Source organism: Phalacrocorax carbo, chromosome 1 (assembly GCF_963921805.1).
Source record: "Phalacrocorax carbo chromosome 1, bPhaCar2.1, whole genome shotgun sequence".
Lineage (NCBI taxonomy): Eukaryota > Metazoa > Chordata > Aves > Suliformes > Phalacrocoracidae > Phalacrocorax > Phalacrocorax carbo.
In genome coordinates this window covers 2,090,386-2,110,300 of record NC_087513.1, presented here as the reverse complement: position 1 = coordinate 2,110,300, position 19,915 = coordinate 2,090,386, and the positions used below count along the sequence as shown (strand labels likewise).

General features: G+C 49.6%; 1 protein-coding gene and 1 long non-coding RNA gene across 4 annotated transcripts in view; one reads left to right on the top strand and one right to left on the bottom strand.

The window, feature by feature from the left end:
- Positions 1-478: 478 nt before the first annotated feature.
- On the bottom strand, positions 479-13,033 carry LOC135311841 (uncharacterized). The gene is made up of 7 exons (XR_010371364.1): positions 12,785-13,033; positions 5,369-5,504; positions 5,109-5,219; positions 4,744-4,882; positions 4,045-4,118; positions 2,421-2,571; positions 479-2,228 (listed from the first exon to the last, which is right to left on the bottom strand). It is a non-coding gene; the product is annotated as an uncharacterized LOC135311841 (long non-coding RNA).
- TASOR2 (transcription activation suppressor family member 2) overlaps positions 12,119-19,915 on the top strand; it is a 47,888-nt gene continuing 40,091 nt past the window's right edge. For 2 of the 3 annotated variants that reach the window (XM_064442000.1, XM_064442011.1), the window contains exon 1: positions 12,119-12,454. In XM_064442000.1, the coding sequence (XP_064298070.1) occupies positions 12,412-12,454 (43 nt within the window). In that variant the 5' untranslated portion in view covers positions 12,119-12,411. The remainder of the gene's footprint in view (positions 12,455-19,915) is intronic. The other variant, XM_064442020.1, reaches the window with a different exon arrangement.

The window sequence follows — 19,915 nt, the reverse complement described above, 5'->3', positions numbered from 1 at the left end:
CTGCCGGTACCGGCCGCTGGGGCTGCCGGGAGTTGTAGTGCCCGGGCGGCGCGGGTGAGGCGGGGAACTGGGGGCGCTGGGGAGGGGCGGAGGGGGGACTGGGGGCGCTGGGGAGGGGCGGAGGGGGGACTGGGGGTCTGGGGAGGGGCGGAGGAGGGATTGGGGTCACTAGTGTGGGGTGGAGGGGTACTGGGGGCGCTGGGGAGGGGGACGGGGGGCACTAGGAAGGGGCAGAGGAGGGACTGGGGACACTGGGGAGGGGTGGAGGGGGTACTGGCGATACTAATGGGTGGGGGAAGGGGAACTGGGGGCACTACTGCGGGGCGGAGGGGGTACTGGGGTTTTGGGGGGTGAGGGTACTGGGGGCACCGGTTTTTTGGGGGAACGGATACTGGGGGAACTGGTTGGGGAGTGTCATGACCACGGCTGGGGTCTCCCTCCTGATCCATAACCCCGGGTGCGGCCGGCTGGATGTGGATGGAGCCGCATCCGTGGGGGCTGATGATGTTCTCTCTCACGTGAGCCTGCCCCGTAAGGAACTGTGCAGTAGGGGAGAAGAAATTTGAGGAGCCTGCAGTTTGAAGTTTGGGGTTTTTTTGGAATATATGATAGGCCTTGTCATGGTTTTAGCTGGGATAGAGTTAATTTTCTTCCCAGCAGCTGCCCCAGTGCTGTGCCTTGGGCTCAGTATGAAAACAATGCTGATAACACACCGATGTTCTGGTTGTTGCTGGGCAGTGCTTGTACGAGTCAAGGGCTTTCCCAGCTCCCCATGCTCTGCTGGGGGCACAAGGAGCCGGGAGGGGAGGGGGCACAGCCAAGAGAGCTGACCCAAACTGGCCAAAGGGATATTCCATATCATGTAACGTCATGCCCAGTATGTTAACTGGGGGGGGGCTGGCCCTGGGCACACAGCGATCGCAGCTCGGGGACCGGCAGCACTGGTTGGTGGTGAGCGGTTGCATCACTGTGGGGTTATTTTCCCTTTTTTTTTCCACAATTCATTTCTCTCTCTCGTTATTTTCTTTTTTATTATATCATTATTATAATAATCATTATTATTAAAATTACCATTATTACTATTACTGTTTTATTTTAGTTATTAAACTGTTCTTATCTCAGCCCGTGAGTTTTCTTGCTTTTGCTCTTCCCATTCTCTCCCCCATCCCACTGGGGTGGGGGGAGTGAGCTGTGTGGTGTTTAGTTGCTGACTGGGGTTAAAACACGACAGGGGGGAGGGGGTACTGGGGGCACTGGGGGCAGTGGGGCAGGGGGTACTGGGGGCTCTGGTGTGTGGGGGGGAACAGGTACTGGGGGCTCTGGTGTGAGGGCAGAGGGGGTGCTGGGGGCAGCAGTGTATCAGGGGAATGGGTACTGGGGGCACAGGTGTGAGGAGAGAGGTACTGGGGGCTATTGGTTTATGTGGGGAAGGGTTGCTGGGGGCATTGTGGGGGGTAGTGGAGGTACTGGTGTGTGTAGGTAGGGAGTGCTGGGGGCATTGGTGTATGTGGGGAGGGGGTACTGGGGGTGGGAGGGATACTGGGAGCACCAGTGTATGGGAGGAACAGGTACTGAGAGCACTGGTGTATGTGGGGAGGCACTACTGGGGGTACTGTTGGGAGGGCAGTGGATGTACTGGTGTATGTGGGGAAGGGGGGAGTGGTGGCACTGGTGAGAAGAGACTGGGGTGCTGACGGGGTGGGGGAGGCCGAACGTGCCTGTGAAACTGGTGTGGGACACAGGGAGATGCTGGGAGGGTGATCTGGGGACACAGGGTGTTTTGGGGGGGGAGTTATGACTGGGAGGGCCGGTGCTTGTGCAGAGCTGGGGAGGGGGCTCAGCACAGAGAGGAAGGACAGGCTGGGACGCGATGGGGTGCAGGAGCTGGGTGAGAACGTGTTTGGGGGAGCTGCTGTGGCAAAGGGAGGTTTGGGGTGCGCTGGAGTGGACTGGGGACAGCACTGGGCAGGGAGAACTGGGGCAACGTACCAAAAATGGGGTGGATCTATTTTCCCTGGGTCCCAGATGGCAGCAGAGTCCACCCACGTCCAAGGGCTGAGGGAGCTGCTCTTCCAGAATCACCAGTAAAGTGCAACTCTACCACTTCTCTGCTGTCTACCCCAAATCTCTCCTCTCTTGGGGTAGCAGCTAGGGTAAGATGCATTCCTTAAAACCTTCATTTTAAATCTTCCAAAATAAGTATGCCCACATGGAGGCAGCAGCAGAACCTGCAGGGAACAGCCACATACCAGGCTCGATCATGCTGATGAAACCATCAGCAGCATTGCTGGTGTCTCAGGCATCCGGTCCCCATCACATCAGCTCGCCTGCCTCAGGGACACGGCTCCGGGCATCTCTTTCCTCGGCTCAGGAGCCCTAGGCAGCAACTGCATCTCATCTACAAATTGCTGATCACTTACCCAGGGTCACGGAGTGGGAGAGAAGCCACAGCAACCAAAGTGCAGGAGACGGGAGCCAAACAGGAGCATATCACACTCAGAATATGAGCATAAATGTCGGTGACTTCCCTAAAATCTTCCACGTTCTCCTCTGTTTCTCCCATCTTAACACCTAGGACAGAAATCAAAGAGCCAGGTGATATACAGACTTCATCTTCCACATTCCACTCCTCCTCCATCGCTAAATTACTGTTCTTTGCATTAGAAATTAGGAGGAAGAACCCAGGCTGTGCAGTTATCTGCTGTTCATCCCTGGATTTTCTTCCCCTGCGTGCCAGGTTCCCCCTCCCACACTCATATAGTCGCATCCAGAAATACGACGTGTTTGCTGTCCTAATTCCCAGCAGATTATTTAGGCAGCTGATATTTATGAGGACTTTGTAAGAGGCCCCGGTGCCTGTATGTTCTCTTTTGGCAATGCAATTTACCCAAAGAGAAACTAGACCTGTGGGTTGGCATCTGTGTGGGCAAGGAGTTAAATTTGGGTGCCGGGTTGAGAAACGCAACTTGACTCTGCGCTTCCTGAACTCTCAGAAAGGTGCCGCATACTCAAAACACTGACGCCTTGAAGTCACTAGTGGAGCCAAGCTTTGTCAACAGCTGCCGGCAGCTTGGGCAACTGCCAGGCGATAGCGGTGTTAACCTTTTCTCATTTACATCCAGGTCTTGAAAGAGGAGGCGTGTATCAGCTTTCTTGTGTGTCCTACTTTTATTACACTCCCAGTCTTGCAGTCTTTCCCTGACATCCTTCCCAAATTGCTGGAGTAAGTAAGCAAGGAGATATAAGAAATTGATTCTGTCATGGTTTTAGCTGGGATAGAGTTTATTTTCTTCCCAGCAGCTGCCCCAGTGCTGTGCCTTGGGCTCAGTATGAAAACAATGTTGATAACACACCGATGTTCTGGTTGTTGCTGGGCAGTGCTTGTACTAGTCAAGGACTTTCCCAGCTCCCCATGCTCTGCTGGGGGCACAAGAAGCCGGGAGGGGAGGGGGCACAGCCAAGAGAGCTGACCCAAACTGGCCACAGGGATATTCCGTATCATATGATGTCATGCCCAGTATGTTACCTGGTGAGAGTTGGCCCTGGGCACGCAGCGATCGCGGCTCGGGGACTGGCAGCACTGGTTGGTGGATGGTGAGCGGTTGCATCACTTGTGGGTTGTTTTGTTTTCCCTTTTTTCCAGAATTCAATTCTCTCTCTCATTATTTTCCTTTTTATTATATTAGCATTATTATTGTTATGATTATCATAATCGTTATTATTATTACTATTATTATTTTAGTTATTAAACTGTTCTTATCTCAACCCATGAGTTTCCTTGCTTTTGCTTTTCCCATTCTCTGCCCCATCCCACTGGGGTGGGGGGAATGAGCGAGCGACTGTGTGGTGTTCAGTTGCCGACTGAGGCTAAACCACGACAGATGCAAAACGGAGATGAAAAAAATCCTCTTCAGCCCAAACAATTTCTGCAGGAGTAAATCTGCAAGGAGAGCTGTTTCTCCGAGAAGACACGCTGCAGGATTCCTTCTCGTCACGGTCCTGCCATACATTGGCAATTCCGTTCATGTTTTTAATTTTGCCTACCTGCTTGGCATTCTTACGGGCATTTCTCAGGTGGTTGGGAGCTCTGATCCAGGGTACACAGCCAGCTGAAGCTCCTCCCATCCACAGCAGGATAAAGGATGAAACCGTATTTTTTAAAAAAATTTAAATTACACTTTTAGAAAAAAAAATTTTAAATTCTATTCCTTCTTACTGTTCTGCAATGACTACACTTCTAAAATAGAAACTTGCCCTGTGCTTGTTCCCTGCTTTGAGGGAAAAATCAATGTTTTCCAGCTGTGGACATTTTTCTCTCGAAAATACTATTTTTGAAGAAAACCAATTTTCCATTGCAGGAAGGTGAAATTAAATAACTCCAGTGGGAAACCTCTGGTCGGCACAGTGGTGGACCTGCTGCCACTTTCATGTAGGAAGAAAATCAAGTGTGTCTGCACTAACTGCATAAAAACTGAAATTGCTACACCCTGTCGGCTGCAACGGTACGAGGATTAGCCCAGGACGGCACCTTTCAAAACACAAAATATTATCTTTTATGTCCATATGTTGCAGCCATTCACGCCAGCCTCAAAGGCAGGATGAGATTGTTGTGTAAGTGTTTTTAAATTGTTCAGGGTTTCCATTCCCTATTTAAAGATGCAAAGTGCTGGGATGCCAGCACTGTAACAGAAACACAGATAACAGGGCTGGGAGTATCTACAAAAATCACATAAATTCTCTCACCTCTTGCCCCAGGGTGAGTCCAGGGATGAATTTAAGTGGATAAACTCATCAGCTTAGTGCAGGAGAGTAGCAGGTAGTGCCAGGTAGAGATGAAAATACTCTGCGACCCGCAGTTCAGACAGTGCTGGGGGTTAATCAGCTGTAGGTAACACAAATATGACACAGGCAGCAATACGAAGCGATAAATGCGGTCTCTGCCTCAGTTTGTTAAGATCAGGAGTAAGTGTTCCTATTTCAAAATATAATCAAATATACACAACACCTGAAAGCAGAAGGCTAAGAACGATGGCATTTCAGCCTTCCCAAATTCTTTACCTGGTGCTCGCTGCCTCAGTTTTTTCCTCTGTAAAATACAGATATTCTACCTGCCTGATGGAGGAGTGGAAGCATCACTGTATTGGGCTGATGTGGCTCGTGGCAGGAGGAACTTTATTCTCTGAGACCAGCCAGCACCTCTTCAGCCTCCCCTGGCTCTTCTGTAGGGAGAATGCAGGATTGCAGGGAATGAGATAGATTAGAGGTTGGAAATAGTACAGTCAAAGTGGGAAAGAAGTGGTTGTGGAGGAGGATCATGGATACAATCTCAATTTCCACCTATAAGAAAATAATCCACTGTAAATATTACTTAGCTGGACAGGATCACTTGCTTGCATCTGCAGATAGCCTGAAATGAGAGTGGCACGACCAACTCCAGCCTCACACAAGCCGGTATCATCTCAATTGCAAACGTTCCCTCTGTTTAAGAACTAGAGGACTGATTACTGTAAGAGAAGAAAAAGATATTCTGTTTAGACCTGGATGGTCTCAAACTCGCAGTCTTGCGTTTTGCCATGATCAAACAGTAACGTTTTGGTTACAGAAAGAGCTTGTATCTCCTGGGTCCAGTCTTGTGCCCGGTAAGGAGTAATAATTAATGTTTAGAAAGTACTACGTAAAACTATTGTAGAATCACAGGATGGTTTGGGTTGGAAGGGACCTTTAGAGGTCATCTACTCCAACCCCCCTGCAGTGAGCAGGGACATCTGTGAGCAATCTGATGGTTGTTCAGAGCCCCGTCCAACCTGACCTATCTTCCCAGCTTGTCAGGTTTACATTGCAAAAATATACAGTAAGCAGCACAGCTGTTTATTTTTAATAATTACCTTGATAATAATTTTTTTAAATGGGGGGCAAAAGAAGAAAAAAAAAAATCACTTGCCCACCACTGAAAATGCTCATCTGCACTTTGTCACGTTCGTGTCATATTTGATTTCCTGAGCAGACCTTGTAGCCGCCTGTGGGGTGTGTGGTTTTACACAGTTGTGAAAACACCATAAAACAAACTGGGTTTTGTCAGAGGCTTTTGTAGGGGTTTGATTGCTTGTTTTAACAACTTTGGCTCCGATTCCCCAGTTCCGCTAGAACTATTTAAATGTTTGTCATCACAACTCAAAAAGTTTTTTTCTTAGGAAGTTGCAAGATACCAAAATAGCCAAAAAAACCCCCAAAACAACCAACAAACACAAGAATAAATCAAACCAGAAACCGAAAATCTTAGCTGTGCTTTGCTGTGGGAGGTCTACACTGCATGAATACACCATGAGCAAATACCGGCGTTTGACGACAATGAAAATACAACGCATTTTCCGACAAACACAAGAAGCAGCATGTCGCTAATGGGCACGTCGTGAAGTGGAGAGTTACTTGGGATTTCCTTGAGGAGACGGAACACTCTTGACAGATCGGAAGGCTCGGAAAATGTGCTGGCCTACCTAGATAAGCATGTGCTGGGAAGGCAAGAAGGAAGATTTTGAGGGAGAAGACTCAATCGGCTATTTCTCTGGGAGGAGTAATCCTCTGCATTTAATCTCAATCTGTCACCCGCAGGCTTGGAAAGCACGTGATAAATGTTACAGAGACACCACGTACACGTATCGTCATGCTGGAGGATTCTTGCATCTGTATAGAGGTGGAGATGGCATTTACTGTGGTATTTTTGAAGACTTTCCCCTATTATTGAAAGACATGACAAAATTAAAGGTCTTGGACAAAATTTGGTTCTCTTGCTGCAAGACCCCAAAGTGATTATGGGAGTTTTGCTTGAGTTGAGTGAAGGATGGGGCAAGACAGCTTTACAGGGGATGACATACACCCTGGCAGTGTTGCAGAATAAAGTAGACCTTTGAATCAAGAAGTTCCTGACTTTGCATTTCATGCTTTCCCTTGCAGTTTGACTGGAGTAGAGTAGAGCAGAAATGAGTGGGAGCAAACCTCGTTCTGTCCGTGTGGATTAAACCAGAAGGGCTCAAACTTTGTGCTGGTGTGCAGCAGCCGTTTCTGAGCTAGCTGCCTCCTCCCACCCCTTCTCAGGTGTCCAGAAATCTTAGCATAAACTTTTCATGGTCTGAACGTGACACTTTAAAAAGAGCTCTGACCTTTTTCTGGGCATATGGGCAGGAACGACCAAACACAACAGGCTGCCAACGAGGTCAAAGAAGGCCACAAGTTCTCTTACCCCACTTTCTCTTTCAGTTAAGGTCCTGAGGCAACACTTCCCAAGCCAAATGGCTCTGAACTTGATATTTTACCATAGCACATCAGAAGTTCCTCAAACAACAGATGTTGGAACCTATCTGACCCTCCAGGTTGGCCTGGTGATGCTGTATCTAGGGAGGCTTCTGGTTCAGGCTCATTTCTGTTCAAAACCAGGCAATTTCTTGGCACAGACTTGTACAAAAAGACCAGTCAGGAGCAGTCCTGCGCTGCTTCATTCCTGAAAGCACTGTCTGGGAAAGGAAACCTCATCCTGAAATAAAACCATGCTAGGATCCCACTGCGACAGAAGCCCATCTCGCCTCTTCTCCCTGCTGTAGCCACTTGCCTGCGGTTCCTCTCGGGTTCTGCAGTTGCCCCTCTCCCCTCTGGACACATCTGTCCAAAGTCTCTGCAGCAGAGGAACACCAGGGTTTCAAGCACCCTTTCAAAAGGCACCCATGGTATTTCCATGTGCTTGCATTTTACCTTTTAAACCTGCTTTAATCCATCCCGACAACCATGTCAATGAAAAACGAATCACGCTGGGCATCAGCCAGCCATGGGGGTCATGATTTGGCTTTGAGGTCTACACAAATGCAAAAATTTATTCAGAATTACCTTTAGCCACTGGTGACCTCCTCCCACAGAATCACAGAACGCCCTGAGTTGGAAGGGACCCACAAGGACCATCGAGTCCAACTCCTGTCCCTGCACAGGACACCCCAAATTCACACCAGGGCTCTGAGGGTGTTGTCCAAGTGCTTCTGGAACATCGCCGGGCTGGTGCCGTGATGCCTCCCTGGGGAGCCTGTGCCAGGGCTCCACCACCCTCTGGGGGAAGAACCGTCTCCTAATGCCCAGCCTAACCCTCCCCTGGCACATCTCCCTGCCATTCCCTCGGGGCCTGGCGTTGGTCACCAGAGAGCAGAGACCAGCCCTGCCCCTCCTCCTCCCCTTGGGAGGGAGCTGCAGAGCGCCATGAGGGCTGCCCTCGGCCTCCTCTGCTCCAGGCTGAACAAACCCAGGGACTTCAGCCGCTCCTCGTACCGTTTCCCCTCTAAACCCTTCCCCAACTCCGTGGCCCTTCCCTGGACACTCTCCAGTAGCTTTATACCCTTCATGTCCTGTGGCGCCCAACGCTGCCCACAGCACTCGGGGTGAGGCCGCCCCAGCGCGGAGCTCCCATCTGGATTCCCCCTGTAGAAGCTAAGCTTTGGATGTTCTCAGAAGCAGGAGAGGAAGAGGGTCCTTCAGAAGACCACTGATTTTCTAGAAAATTGAGGAAACCGGTCTCTGAAACCACTACCTTGCTGTCAAATTGGGCTTTTGAAACGGGTTTCAAAAGATAATGGAAGAGACAGACAGACAGACAGAAACAGTACGATCACAAGCCTCGTTTCCTTAGCAAACCAAGCAAAGCCAAAACCAATCTCTCATGCCACGTATTAAAAGGAAATAGGAGAAAACCAGAGAGAAACTCAGTGTTTCCACGTATTTCTGTGTCATCTGCTGTCCCATGATTCACACACAGCAGGAGAAGCGGAGGGAGCCTGCAGGTCCTATGCCATCCAGTGTTTGCAGGCTGTGTTTGTACACTTCACGCAGCAGCTGCCCCACCCAGTCAATAATGATTTCAAATGAAATTGTTTGCTTTGTCATTGTGTGTTTTCTTTCAGAAGAAGGACACTGTCGTTTTCAGGAGCTGCTCCTTCCAGCTTCCAGTTGACTCATTTCATTACAACTATGTTCTTTTACGGAGTGACTGACAGCACGTGCAGGCATTATTCATTTTTTTCTGAATAAAAGAGGAAATAGATCTTCAAATGACGACTACTTTATTTGAGGTTTACAAGTACGCCAGAACTTTATGAGTCATTCTTTCAAAGAAGCCAAAATAGAGTATTGCCAGGAACCAGGTCCCCACCACAGTTAGATCATGGGCTCTCCTCTTGCACAGACCACATGTGACACTGCCCAAAAAGGCATAAGGCACCAAATAGCAACACAGAAACTCCAGCTAGAAATGGTCTGATCTCCAGAGGCTCCAATTACTCTCCCCAGCAAAACGATGCCAAAATTCCCTCAAATTCCTTGCTTTTCTAATAGGTGAAATGGGAATAGATCATTGAGAAAGGAGCTCTCGCCAGAAGTCCTACATCTCCTCATCAGAAATAATTCCTAATACTAAAGTAGTTGTGTTTCATTGTGGTGGTTGCTGAATGGTCACACTCAAAGTGGAAATCCAGGTGCTCTGACTGCGGATCTGCTCTTCCTTGTAGCTGCTGCAGAAGCTCAGAGCCCTTCTCCCACCTCCTATGACAAGGCATGCTGTTCATCTTACACCCCAGGGCAACCAGGGACACCGACCCCACAAAGACATTTTTGTCTCACCTAACCTGAGTACTACAGCACGGGAACATGGAAAGCCTTTTTTCTTACTTCTAGGCTAGCTGTGTTTAGGACCAGCAACACCAGTAAGAATTCCAGTCTTTGATACGTCAGCAGGAGCTTGAAAAATCAGTGGATCTAGTAACTAGGAGACACACTGCTATGCGGTCAGAGCACGATACTGCTATCAACCCTGCCCTCACTGACTTAGGACACCAGAAAAACCACTTACTCTTCCCGGTGCCTTCGTTTTTTCACTGGGTAGTAGCACTTTGCACTCTCTGCTGCTGCAGTAGCGAATTCTTAGGAGGGATGAAATATCTGTAATGGCATGTTACTGACCTGCAGCATTGCTTTGAGTAATAAGTGACTTATAATCAAGCTGTCAGATCATCATCTCATTGCTCTTTCTCCATCTTTCCTTTGTTTGTCAATCTTTCCTGCTAAATCTACAACTACCCCAGTATGCGAAAATACACCGAACTGGGTGAGCAGAGCTGAACAAGAGCCTGGGCACTGGGCAGCTGAGCACAGAGACATCCAAATGGGCCGTGCAAACACCAGCAAGAATCGGAAACCAGCCTCTCCGTACATTTATTATTGGGTGACATATAGTGGGCGACATATTGGGTGACAACTCAGCTGGGTGACAACTCAGCACATCCATGATGCACATTGCTGTGGGGACACAGCACCATAGATCTCTGGCCAAACCAGCAGCCATAACTCATTGCCAAAAGTATCTGAGATCTCCTCCAAGCACCCGCCGGACTCATTGTGCGGCATGGCCAAAAGGGCATTTGTGCAACACAACTGTTGACCCATAATTTGGCACGCTGTGTTCACGTGACCCCTTGCGCAAGAGGTTGGGTAAGCCCAGATCGCCTTGTTCCCTGCTCTAATGTCTATTGTGACATGGACTATTTGCTGCATTCGAGACATCCCTGAGAGGCTGCTGAGCCTGGTGAACCCTAAAAATTATCACCCGCTCCTACTGTTCCACACAGGGGCCAACAATACCGTCAATACCGTGACAAGGCAACTCAGAACACCAAAAGAGACAATATGTCCCTTAGAGCAATATTAAAAGGATCTGGAGCACAGGTGGTGTTCTCTGTCCTCCCAGTCAGAGGAAGCTGTTTAGGAAGGAGGAGACCAATTATAGGGTTCACCTGACCAAGTGGGGCAAGAGTTTTCACTAACAAGCTGGCCAGACTTGTACGGAGAGCCTTAAACTAGACTTAGGAGGGAATGGGCATGGAGTTTTGTACAACATGGAAGAGGCAGGGGCTGTTGATGCGTTAGGAACCAACAAGGAAACACCAGTGAAATGCCTCAGAGGAATTAGGGCACATTCCTCTGAAGAGGTGTCATGGTCGACAGCCCCCCTGAAGTGCCTCTATACCAACGCACACAGTATGGGTAACAAGCAGGAGCTGGAGGCCATTGTGCGGCTAGAAAGCTACAATCTAATGAAATTGTCTATTCAACATATGAAAGGACCTTGTAAGAAAAATAGAAAAAGGCTTTTTACCAGGACCTGTAGGAACACGACAAGGGGCAAAGATTTTAAACCGAAAGAGGGTAGGTTTAGACTGGACACAAGGAAGATGTGTTTTGCACTGGGTGTGATGAGGCACTGAAGCTGAGGGCACCCTGTCACTGGAAGCGCTCAAGGTCAGGTTGGATGGGGCTTTGAGCAACCTGGTCTTGTGGTTTACACCCAGCTACTCAAGTGACAAACCATCTCCCTGCGGCGGTCATCTAGACAGATGCTAGGTGGTGGAAGGAAACTGGATTATTTATTCAGTTTTTCTGCTTAAACATTCATTTATCCCCCTCAATCCTGAAGAAAATCCACCGCCGGGCCACGCAATTCCATGTTTTTGACAGGAACAAACCCCAGAACATCTGGGTGGGACTGGGCATTTTTTAACACCTCAGGGAAAATCCTATTTAAAAGGGGTGACCGAGCAACCCCACTGCACAGGGGCTGCTGCCACGAAGTGGGGCCTGGAGTCACCCCATGGGGGGGGAAGAGGGGGCAGCAGGGACAAGGATGGGGCTGAGGGATGAAGGGAGGCAGTGAGGCAAGGGCCAGGGAAAGAGGATGAGATGAGGGAAGGGGCCGGGGGGGCTAAAGAAAGATGGGGGGAGGCCCTGAGGGGGTTAGGAAAGGGGTTGAGGGGGGACTGAGGGAAGATCCAAAGCAAAGGGCTGAGAGAGGACGGAGGCGAGGGGCAGGAGGTGAAAGCTGAGGGGATGAGGGAAGGGGCAGAGAGAAGAGCAGAAGAGAGGCGCCGAGGTGAGCAGGAAAGGGGCTGAGGGGGGACCGAGGCGAGAGGAGGCACCCAGGGCAGGAGGCGAACGACGCGGGAGAGGGCGGGAAGGGCCGCCGAGGGCCGGTGCCGGGGCGGCGGTGACCCGCGGGAAGAGGAAAACCGCGACCACACTTTACTTTCCGGTTCAGTTTTCACTTTCTGTTTTTTTTTCTCCCCCCCGCTGCCGGCCCCGGCCCTGCCTCTCCGCCCGCCCAGCCCCGTCCCTCCGCAGCGCCCTTTTACTTCCTGGGGCCGGCGAATGGCGGCGGCTCGTATCGCGCCCGCCCCGCATCGCTTGAGCCCACCGGCCCGCCCGGCCCGGTAGCGCCGCACCCTCCCGGGGCCCCGCCGGGAGCGGAGCCGCGCCGAGGGCCGGGCGGGGCGGTATGCGGGCGGCGTGAGGGCCGGGTGCGGTGGGGGAACGGCGAGGAGAGGAGCCTCGGCCATGGGAGAGCGGCAGGATGAGGAAATCGGCGGGCCGGGCACGGGTGAGCGGGGCCGGGGCCGGCGGGCGGGGACCGAGCCATGGCGGGGGCGGCCGGCTCCATCCTGCCCTTCGTCTAGGGAGGAGAGGTTAAACCGGCTTTGCCCCGCTGTTTCTGAGGGGGAGCAGCCCCGGGTCAGGGCTGGAGGCACCTGCCCTAAGCACCTGCGTGTCCGGAGGCCTTCGACACCTAAAAGCAGCTTTTAAAATTTAATTTTAACTGGCTCATTGGGGACACGTCTTTTTCCGAGCTCCGGTTTGCACCGGTAGCTGACCCCAAGGCCCATGCAGCTGGGAGAACTGCAGTCCTTTTTAGTTTTGTAGCTGTACACACCTTCAGTCTGTCTGTGGGGAGCCATGCCGGTCAATGCAGGTGCCCTTCAGGAATGGGATACGGAAATACAAAGAGATCAGCTGCGTGCTGCTCCCGTCCTGGGACTGGCATGGGGAGCTGAAGGCTGGAAGGCCTCTTTGCCCTCCCCTTGGAGCGACTGTACGGCCTTGCAGGGTTGGGAATTGACCCTAGAAGAAAGGGGGGAAAAAATGTGTTTCTGCTGTGGTCCTGCGCGGTTCTGCTCCCAGATCGTCCTCAAACAAATTGGCCCACAGAGGCTTGGATGGGAGCAGGGCTTGCCGAACTGTGGGTCTGCACCCCTTAACGGGGGCCAATCTGGGGTAGACGAAGCAAGCAGGAGGGTGGGTAGCACAAACATAGCTGTAGAACGTGTTCTTTACTCCATGGGTACAAAGTTTAAAGCCTGCCTGGCCCAGAATGATCAGTAGCCCGGTGGTTTGGTGCTCATAGTGGGTGCAGGAGATGCTGGGTGAAGCTCAGCTCTGCGGGGGATTCAAGTCGGAACCTTAACCTCATGGTTTTACCCCAAGTCAAAGTCAGTGTTTTGTAGTGCTGCTCGATAGATCTCGTTGCAGTGCTTATAACACTGGTAATGAACAGGGAGGCAAACACAGGGCTCTACTGGCACTAGCTGTGCTATGGTTGAGTCTGGAAGTTACCAGTCGAACAAATTTGTTAGATATAGTGTGTTGTCAAGAAGATGTCTGATTTCACAGAAATTGCTGCTTTGCCGTTGAAAAATCATTTTGTCAGAGAATTCCCTATCTGCTCTGTTAAGTAGTGTAAGTATTCGCCTAGGACCAGAGACTGTGTTACCTGGCTCTGAAACTGGTTTTACATACTAGTTTGGTCTATTTTTAGTGTTCCTCTTAGACCCGGTGTTTTTGGCAGAGGTAGAGCTAGCTTAAGTGTTCCCCATTCCCAGATACTCACCCCCAATACCCTCTGACATCTGCATCCTGCCCAACTTTGAGCTGTGTTGGTACAACTCTTGTGGAGCTGTGCAGAAATCCAGATTGCTCAATCTAGCTGGATTAAAAATAGCCTCTTCATTTTTCTGCTGCAGTTTGCTGATTTTCTTCATCACACAGCCCCAGCTGTACCAGGAGGGAAAGAGAAGGAGCATCGGGGCAAGGGCTTGTGTAGGTCCCTGTAGCCACCCACCAAAATGCATGTGGGATTACAGCTTTGGTGGAGTGGGCTGGTTTTATTAGATGAAATATATATGTTGGTCACTCTGGCACCTGCCAAAGTGACCAGCTGATTATTCTTGGTTAGAATTGCTTTGAAACAAGAAAATGAAATGTTTATTATTTGCGGTAAATGCTATTTTTGCACAGTTTGGCTTTTTTGGGTTTTGTGGGATATTTTTTTTTGGTGGTGAAATAACTACCCACTCGTTCTGATGTGGTGTTTGGAGTCATGGGGATTTTAGTACTTTGCTTTCGTTCTGTTTTTATTTGAAGTTATAAGTGTGTCCTGGTAATTTCCCCAGCCAAAGGGTCCGTAGAGAGCCTGTGGTTAGAGCTCGATTGCCGTATCGAGCAGAACAAGAGGCTGGGGGAAAGAAAGTCAACGCTGAAAGGAGAACATCTCTAATGAGAGCAATAGTAATGCAACAAACCATACCTAAGGAAGGCTATATCCCTGTTTGGGAGTTTTTCAGGCTTGCTCAAAGGCAAAAGGAGTAAGTAACCAGCAGGCTGGAGGAAGGCAGCTGCAGGATTTCAGGCAGGGAAATTGCATGCCCGCTTACTCCAGCCACAAGCCAGTTGGTTTTTTCCTTTCTTCTTTTCCCAAATGGGGGAGCTTTACCTTGGGGAAGTTGTTTTTAACACATGAACTGTTGCTATTGCTCTCACAAGGCTGCCTTTTTGTCCAGAAACCCTGGACATCACTGCAGCATGTGCAGTCACCTTGATGGCGCGTGGGCTTTAGATCCAGGATGTCCCCAGCGTTGATTTTTTCGGGGTCCCAGGAGGCACCAGGTGAACTCCAGCTTGCGTGGCAGCAGGCTGATGTTTCTTGGAAGGGCCTGATGTTGCTCTGTGGGTGCTGTGTGGCTGGCTGGGTTTCAACTTGTGGGTTTCAACATAACGTCTGCGGGCTGCATGCAAGGGATCCTCGAAACGTAACCTAGCAAAGGCGAGCCTGTCATCAGCAGGTTTTTAGTTTGCTGTGCAGTAGTCTACGGCTCTCCCACAAGGTTGAAGAACATCGAGTCTGGCTGCCTTAAGCCATCAGGCTACTGCACTAGCATGGAGAATCACCTGGCTGGCTGGCTTTGCAAAGAAGGGGTTGTCTTTAGTTGTCTTAAGTGCTAAACTACCTGTGTTGGTGCTAGATTTGGAAAGAGTCATTGCAGACACCTGAAGCTGAGTGAGCCCACAACAGGTGGCAAACCTGTACAAGATGATAGAAGAGGGGAGCTGTGGCAGGATGGGGCTTTGAGGAGCAGCTGCTGAGACAAAAAGGCAGCAGCAACTGCCTGTGCAGTGAATTAGTGAGGGAAAACCTGTAACAACCACATCCTCAACTACATGAGCAGCTGAAAGTAACAGGAGGGAGGTTATAAAATCAACGAAATGTTACCTGGAAGGTTTCTTTGGTGTAGTACTCCTGCTCTGAGTAGATTTTTCACCAGCATCAGAGTGGGGCAACTGTGGCTTTACCCAGCCAAGGATGCGGACCTCCACCTCTCTGCAACCTGTCCTAAGGCGGCATCACCCTCCAGGGGAAAAATTTCATCCTCTTGTTCCGTCTGAACCTCCCCAGGTGCAAGTTGAGGTGTTTCCCTTATTTTTTCTATCTGCCGGTGCCAGAAGAGAGGCTCCATCTCTGTGTCTGTCCACCAGGGAGTCTTGGGCTGCAGTTGGATCTCCCCAGCTTTTCTTCCCTAGACTAAGCAAGCCCTCTGCTCTCTGTGTAATCATGTATGGCCTTGTTGGGGTCTTGTTGCCTTCTCTGGGTGGGGAATTTGGGGGACAGTTTGAAACAACCAGATTTGCTGAAATTTCTTCTGACACAGGGATTTTTTACATAGTGTAGGATCATAACCTTCCCTACCCCTGAGGAAACTAATGTTTTCTCCCCAACCAACTAGATGCATTCAGATGTCGCTGTGAGATTAAATCTGTGTTGGCAGATCTCAGGTGGAGCTGTCTATGTAAAGGTTGTCTGTCCTCTGGGCAGAGAGGTAACTTTCCGGAGAGGGTGCCAGGGGTTCCCTGCATCACTTGACTCCTGAAAGTCCTAAATAAATACTGTTAGTCTCTGATATTGAGACAAAAAGCATTACAAAAGCTCTTGCAGCCTGGATATCTGCATTCCCAGGCTACCTGATCCCAGAGGTGATTTAAAATACAATCCAGCCACCTGGTTTTCCAGCTTAGCAACAATCACCTTGTCTCACTGTGGAAGAATTTTTAATGCATCAAACCAGGAGACTGCAAAAGATACCATCTCACCTCAAACAGGGACATAACTCCTGGATTTAAGGCCAAGGATGTTAATTTAGAAGAGCAGAACTGCATCAGCCTGCTTGCTTTTTTCAGCTAATTGCAAAGGTGAGGGAGCTGTGACACCTGAAAATTCCCACCTGCCTGGCAATTTGAATGCTCGGTTCTTCTGGGGGAAAACAGCTCTAGAGCTGCGAGAGTTCTTGAACCTCCGTGAGAGCCAACTGCTCTCTTCCTGAGAGTACAAGGACGCATCCACTGCAGAGAGGTGGTTTGTAATGATCTGTTATGATGATTTACTTGTAGGAGGCCTGTGGCGGTTGCAGGATAATTGACTCGATAAGTTCCTGGTCTTGCCCATGAAAGCACTGTATAGAGTAAGAGATGCTTCCTACCATGGTCACGCTAACGTGGCACTGCATATCCATCATATGGTGTCAGCCTGGCTGCATGCGTGTTGGAGTAAGAGTAAAACCTTGTGCTGATTTAATGGGGTGTCCCAGCTGAGACCACATACCCACCTTGGCTGGTATCCTGACTCCAGGAGTAGCTGCTTAGGGAAAAGTACGTGAACGGGACAAAGGTACAGCGCTCTTTCTCTGAAAACTCACGCCAGCTGCACAGGTTTGTGGCTCAGGGACTTCCAGAGGAAGGGCTGGAGTCTTTGTATGTAATGGAGTATTTTCCCCACAAATCTTTGAACCCTTCTGCAGCAACCCATAGTGAGACCTTCTGAAAACGGTGCTTGCATTAGAGCCCTTCTTGGCTCTGCCAGACAGCCTTTCCCATCCCCGGTGGGAAGCCTTTTCCCTTTTCATTTGCCAACAGGCTTGCTCCTCATCTCTGCAAATGGCTGCCTCCATCAGTCCAGTTTAAGACAGAGGTCTTACTCTGACGGTGAGCACAAGCCTGCCCTGGTAACCCATCCCATGTCCAATATCTGCCTCTGGTGTATGTAATATCCCAGCTGTGTTGGCTCTGTTGATGCAAGATTTAGATCAGATCTGTTACTCCATCACAGCCTCAGCCAGCTCTGCTTATTAGCAGCCTGACAAATCCAAAGTTAGAACAGTTGTCTGTGTTTCAGAGTGGAAAAAATGAGAAGGAAAAAGGGGAGAAAGCAAAAGAAGATGATGCTGGGGAAGCAGCAAAGCTGTAAAAGTTGCAGATAATGGCAGGCGCAGCAGGAACGAGGCACTTGTCTGATGTAGGAGAGAGTATTTTGAGACTGAAAGTCTTTGAAGAACCCGCACTAAGACAAAAGAGAACCCCCAGGAGGCTTGAATATGGCAAGACAAATAACTTTCTGCTTCAGTGCCATGCTAACCGTGCCCTGGACTGGTCCCCATGGGCATAGGACACCTGCTGCATGGTGGGGATAGCTCTGCTGCGCTGCACAGAGCCGTCTCTGGGGTCTGCATCGGGTGATCAGTTTGCAAATACACCTAATATCAGCTAGCCTTGTGAGTGGCCTGTCTGCCTGCCCGATTACTCCCAGAGAGTAAATGTAAGCTTAGTTTACATCATGTCGTTAATTAGAAATACCTTACAACAGTCAGAAGCGTCTGCCATAGTCAACATCTTGTTACTTTGCAGTCATGACACCTGCCTGCTCCTAGGCATTTATGGAAAATGGTGGGTTTTGACTTTGTTTGGCTTAATTTAGCTTAGTTTTTGGCTTAAACTGAAAGAGGAAAGTGACTTCTGTGCTGGAGCAGTAATGAGCCAAGACTCATTATAAAAGTTGGGTTGCACAGGTGTAGTGGTCGTGGTCACAACTTGTATGGGTGGCCCAACTCGCAGGTGGGTAAAGGTTGTGACTGTGGGGACTCTGCAATACACAAGCACATGAAAGTCTGTGTTTCTGAGAATTTCTTTATTATAAATCACTAGAAAAGTACCATTAGTAAAAAAATTTATATAAATATATGCTACAAGTCACTACAAAGTTACCACTAAGAAAGCAAGTGTATGTATATTACAAGAGTAAAGCAAATATATGTATATTATAAGTTATTACAGAACTCCAGCTAGCAAAGCAAGTATATACTTAATGAGCCTTTACCTCTATGTGCAGCTATAAGTATATTACGTGAGGTGTCACTGGTGTGACACTCGCCAAACCGCTTCCAGGATCAGGGCCAGACAGTGAGGAAAATCTCACTTCAAAGGTGATCCATGTCACTGAATCCAGAGTCAGCCAGACGCCCCTGGCGAGGGTCTGGTCTGGTCTGTCTGGGAGATCTCATACAGGGAAGTTCTTGCAGAGAAGCTCATTTTGGGTAGGTACTGAGCTACTTTTTATACCTTTTTGGTGTAGAGGCATAAGTGGGTGTAGGACATCAGTTCCCAGCTTAGTTGTTGCTGACTTCTGTTTTCCTGGAAGGTCAGTTCATTATCTCAATTTCTTTGTCCTGCCAACTGCTCCCCATCAAGGAGGTTTTGGCAGAGTTTATCAGGGATGTCTCAGGACTTCTGGAAGAAAAGACATCCTCCTTTGGCAGTATGTTTACCAGGTCACCTTTGTGGCTGCTCCGTCAGCAGGCTGTAGCTAGGAGAAGTTTGCAGGTAAGTTGCTGGTCAAGCAACCACTACCGTGGGCTTTATAATGGAGAATTAAAAGGGACAGTTCATATAGTTGTCATAATAATTACTGCATGCTGGAAATGACTGGAAAATAAAACTGAAGAGTGAGAACAGCAAAATCAGGATGGGAGATTATAAAAAGAAGAGAGAAAATGGACTTCAGCAGAGCAGAAGAAGTTGGGAGGATGATCTTAAGGAGTTTCAGCTGACAGTATGTGAACTGTTGACAGTACGGTGGCATGTGGTGGTGCCAGAACTGACACCATCAGGGATGCCTGCCATTACAGCTCATACTAACAATGGGACCAAGCCAGGAAAATGGAGGAAATCCCGGTTGACGAGAGGCAAGATGGAGAAGGACTGTGGGAAGGGACTGTGCAGGAGCAGCGGTGCTGAGGACAGGTTGAAAGCCCCATCAGTGAGCAGTGCGGCTGTGCCAAGTGTGCGTTGACCATGCTGGGTTGCAGACTTTTGGAGATTTGACAGCATTCAAGTGTCTGCAGCAAGTGCTACTAAAATTTTAAGTGGTTTTTTTTTTTTTAAAAAAGACTGGGAAGAAAAGCAAACCTTTCTCTCCATAAGTGGGTCAAAAGCTGTAGGTTTTCCTCCTGGGCTGACTTTGGCTTGGGGAGGCCATCCAGAGGTCACATGAAAACAGATGAGCCAAAAGAGGACCCCGTTTTTGGGATGGGTGTGTCTCTTGGCCTTGGCTGGCCCTCCTCATGGGCATCCAGCACCTGCAGGACTCCTGAACTGGAAAGGGGAGCAAAGGCATGCAGCTCCCAGGAGGCGTTTGGGTTGCGCATGTCTGCCGGTGGCGCAAGGCCGCCCAGGCTGGCTTTAGCCAGTGCTTTGCAGAGGACAGAACAGGGCACGCTGAGACATTTGCAGGCACGATTGGGGAGGAAAGGTCAAAGGAGCTGGCTCTAAGTCTGGAAAAGGAGGAAGAAGGAGTAGGTTAGCAGCTTTCCAAGGAATGCAGGTGTCTTGGAGGATGACTTCTGCACAGCCACAGCACAAGGGAAAGATCAGCCTTTCTTGTAGCATTGGCAGCTGATGTTAGTAG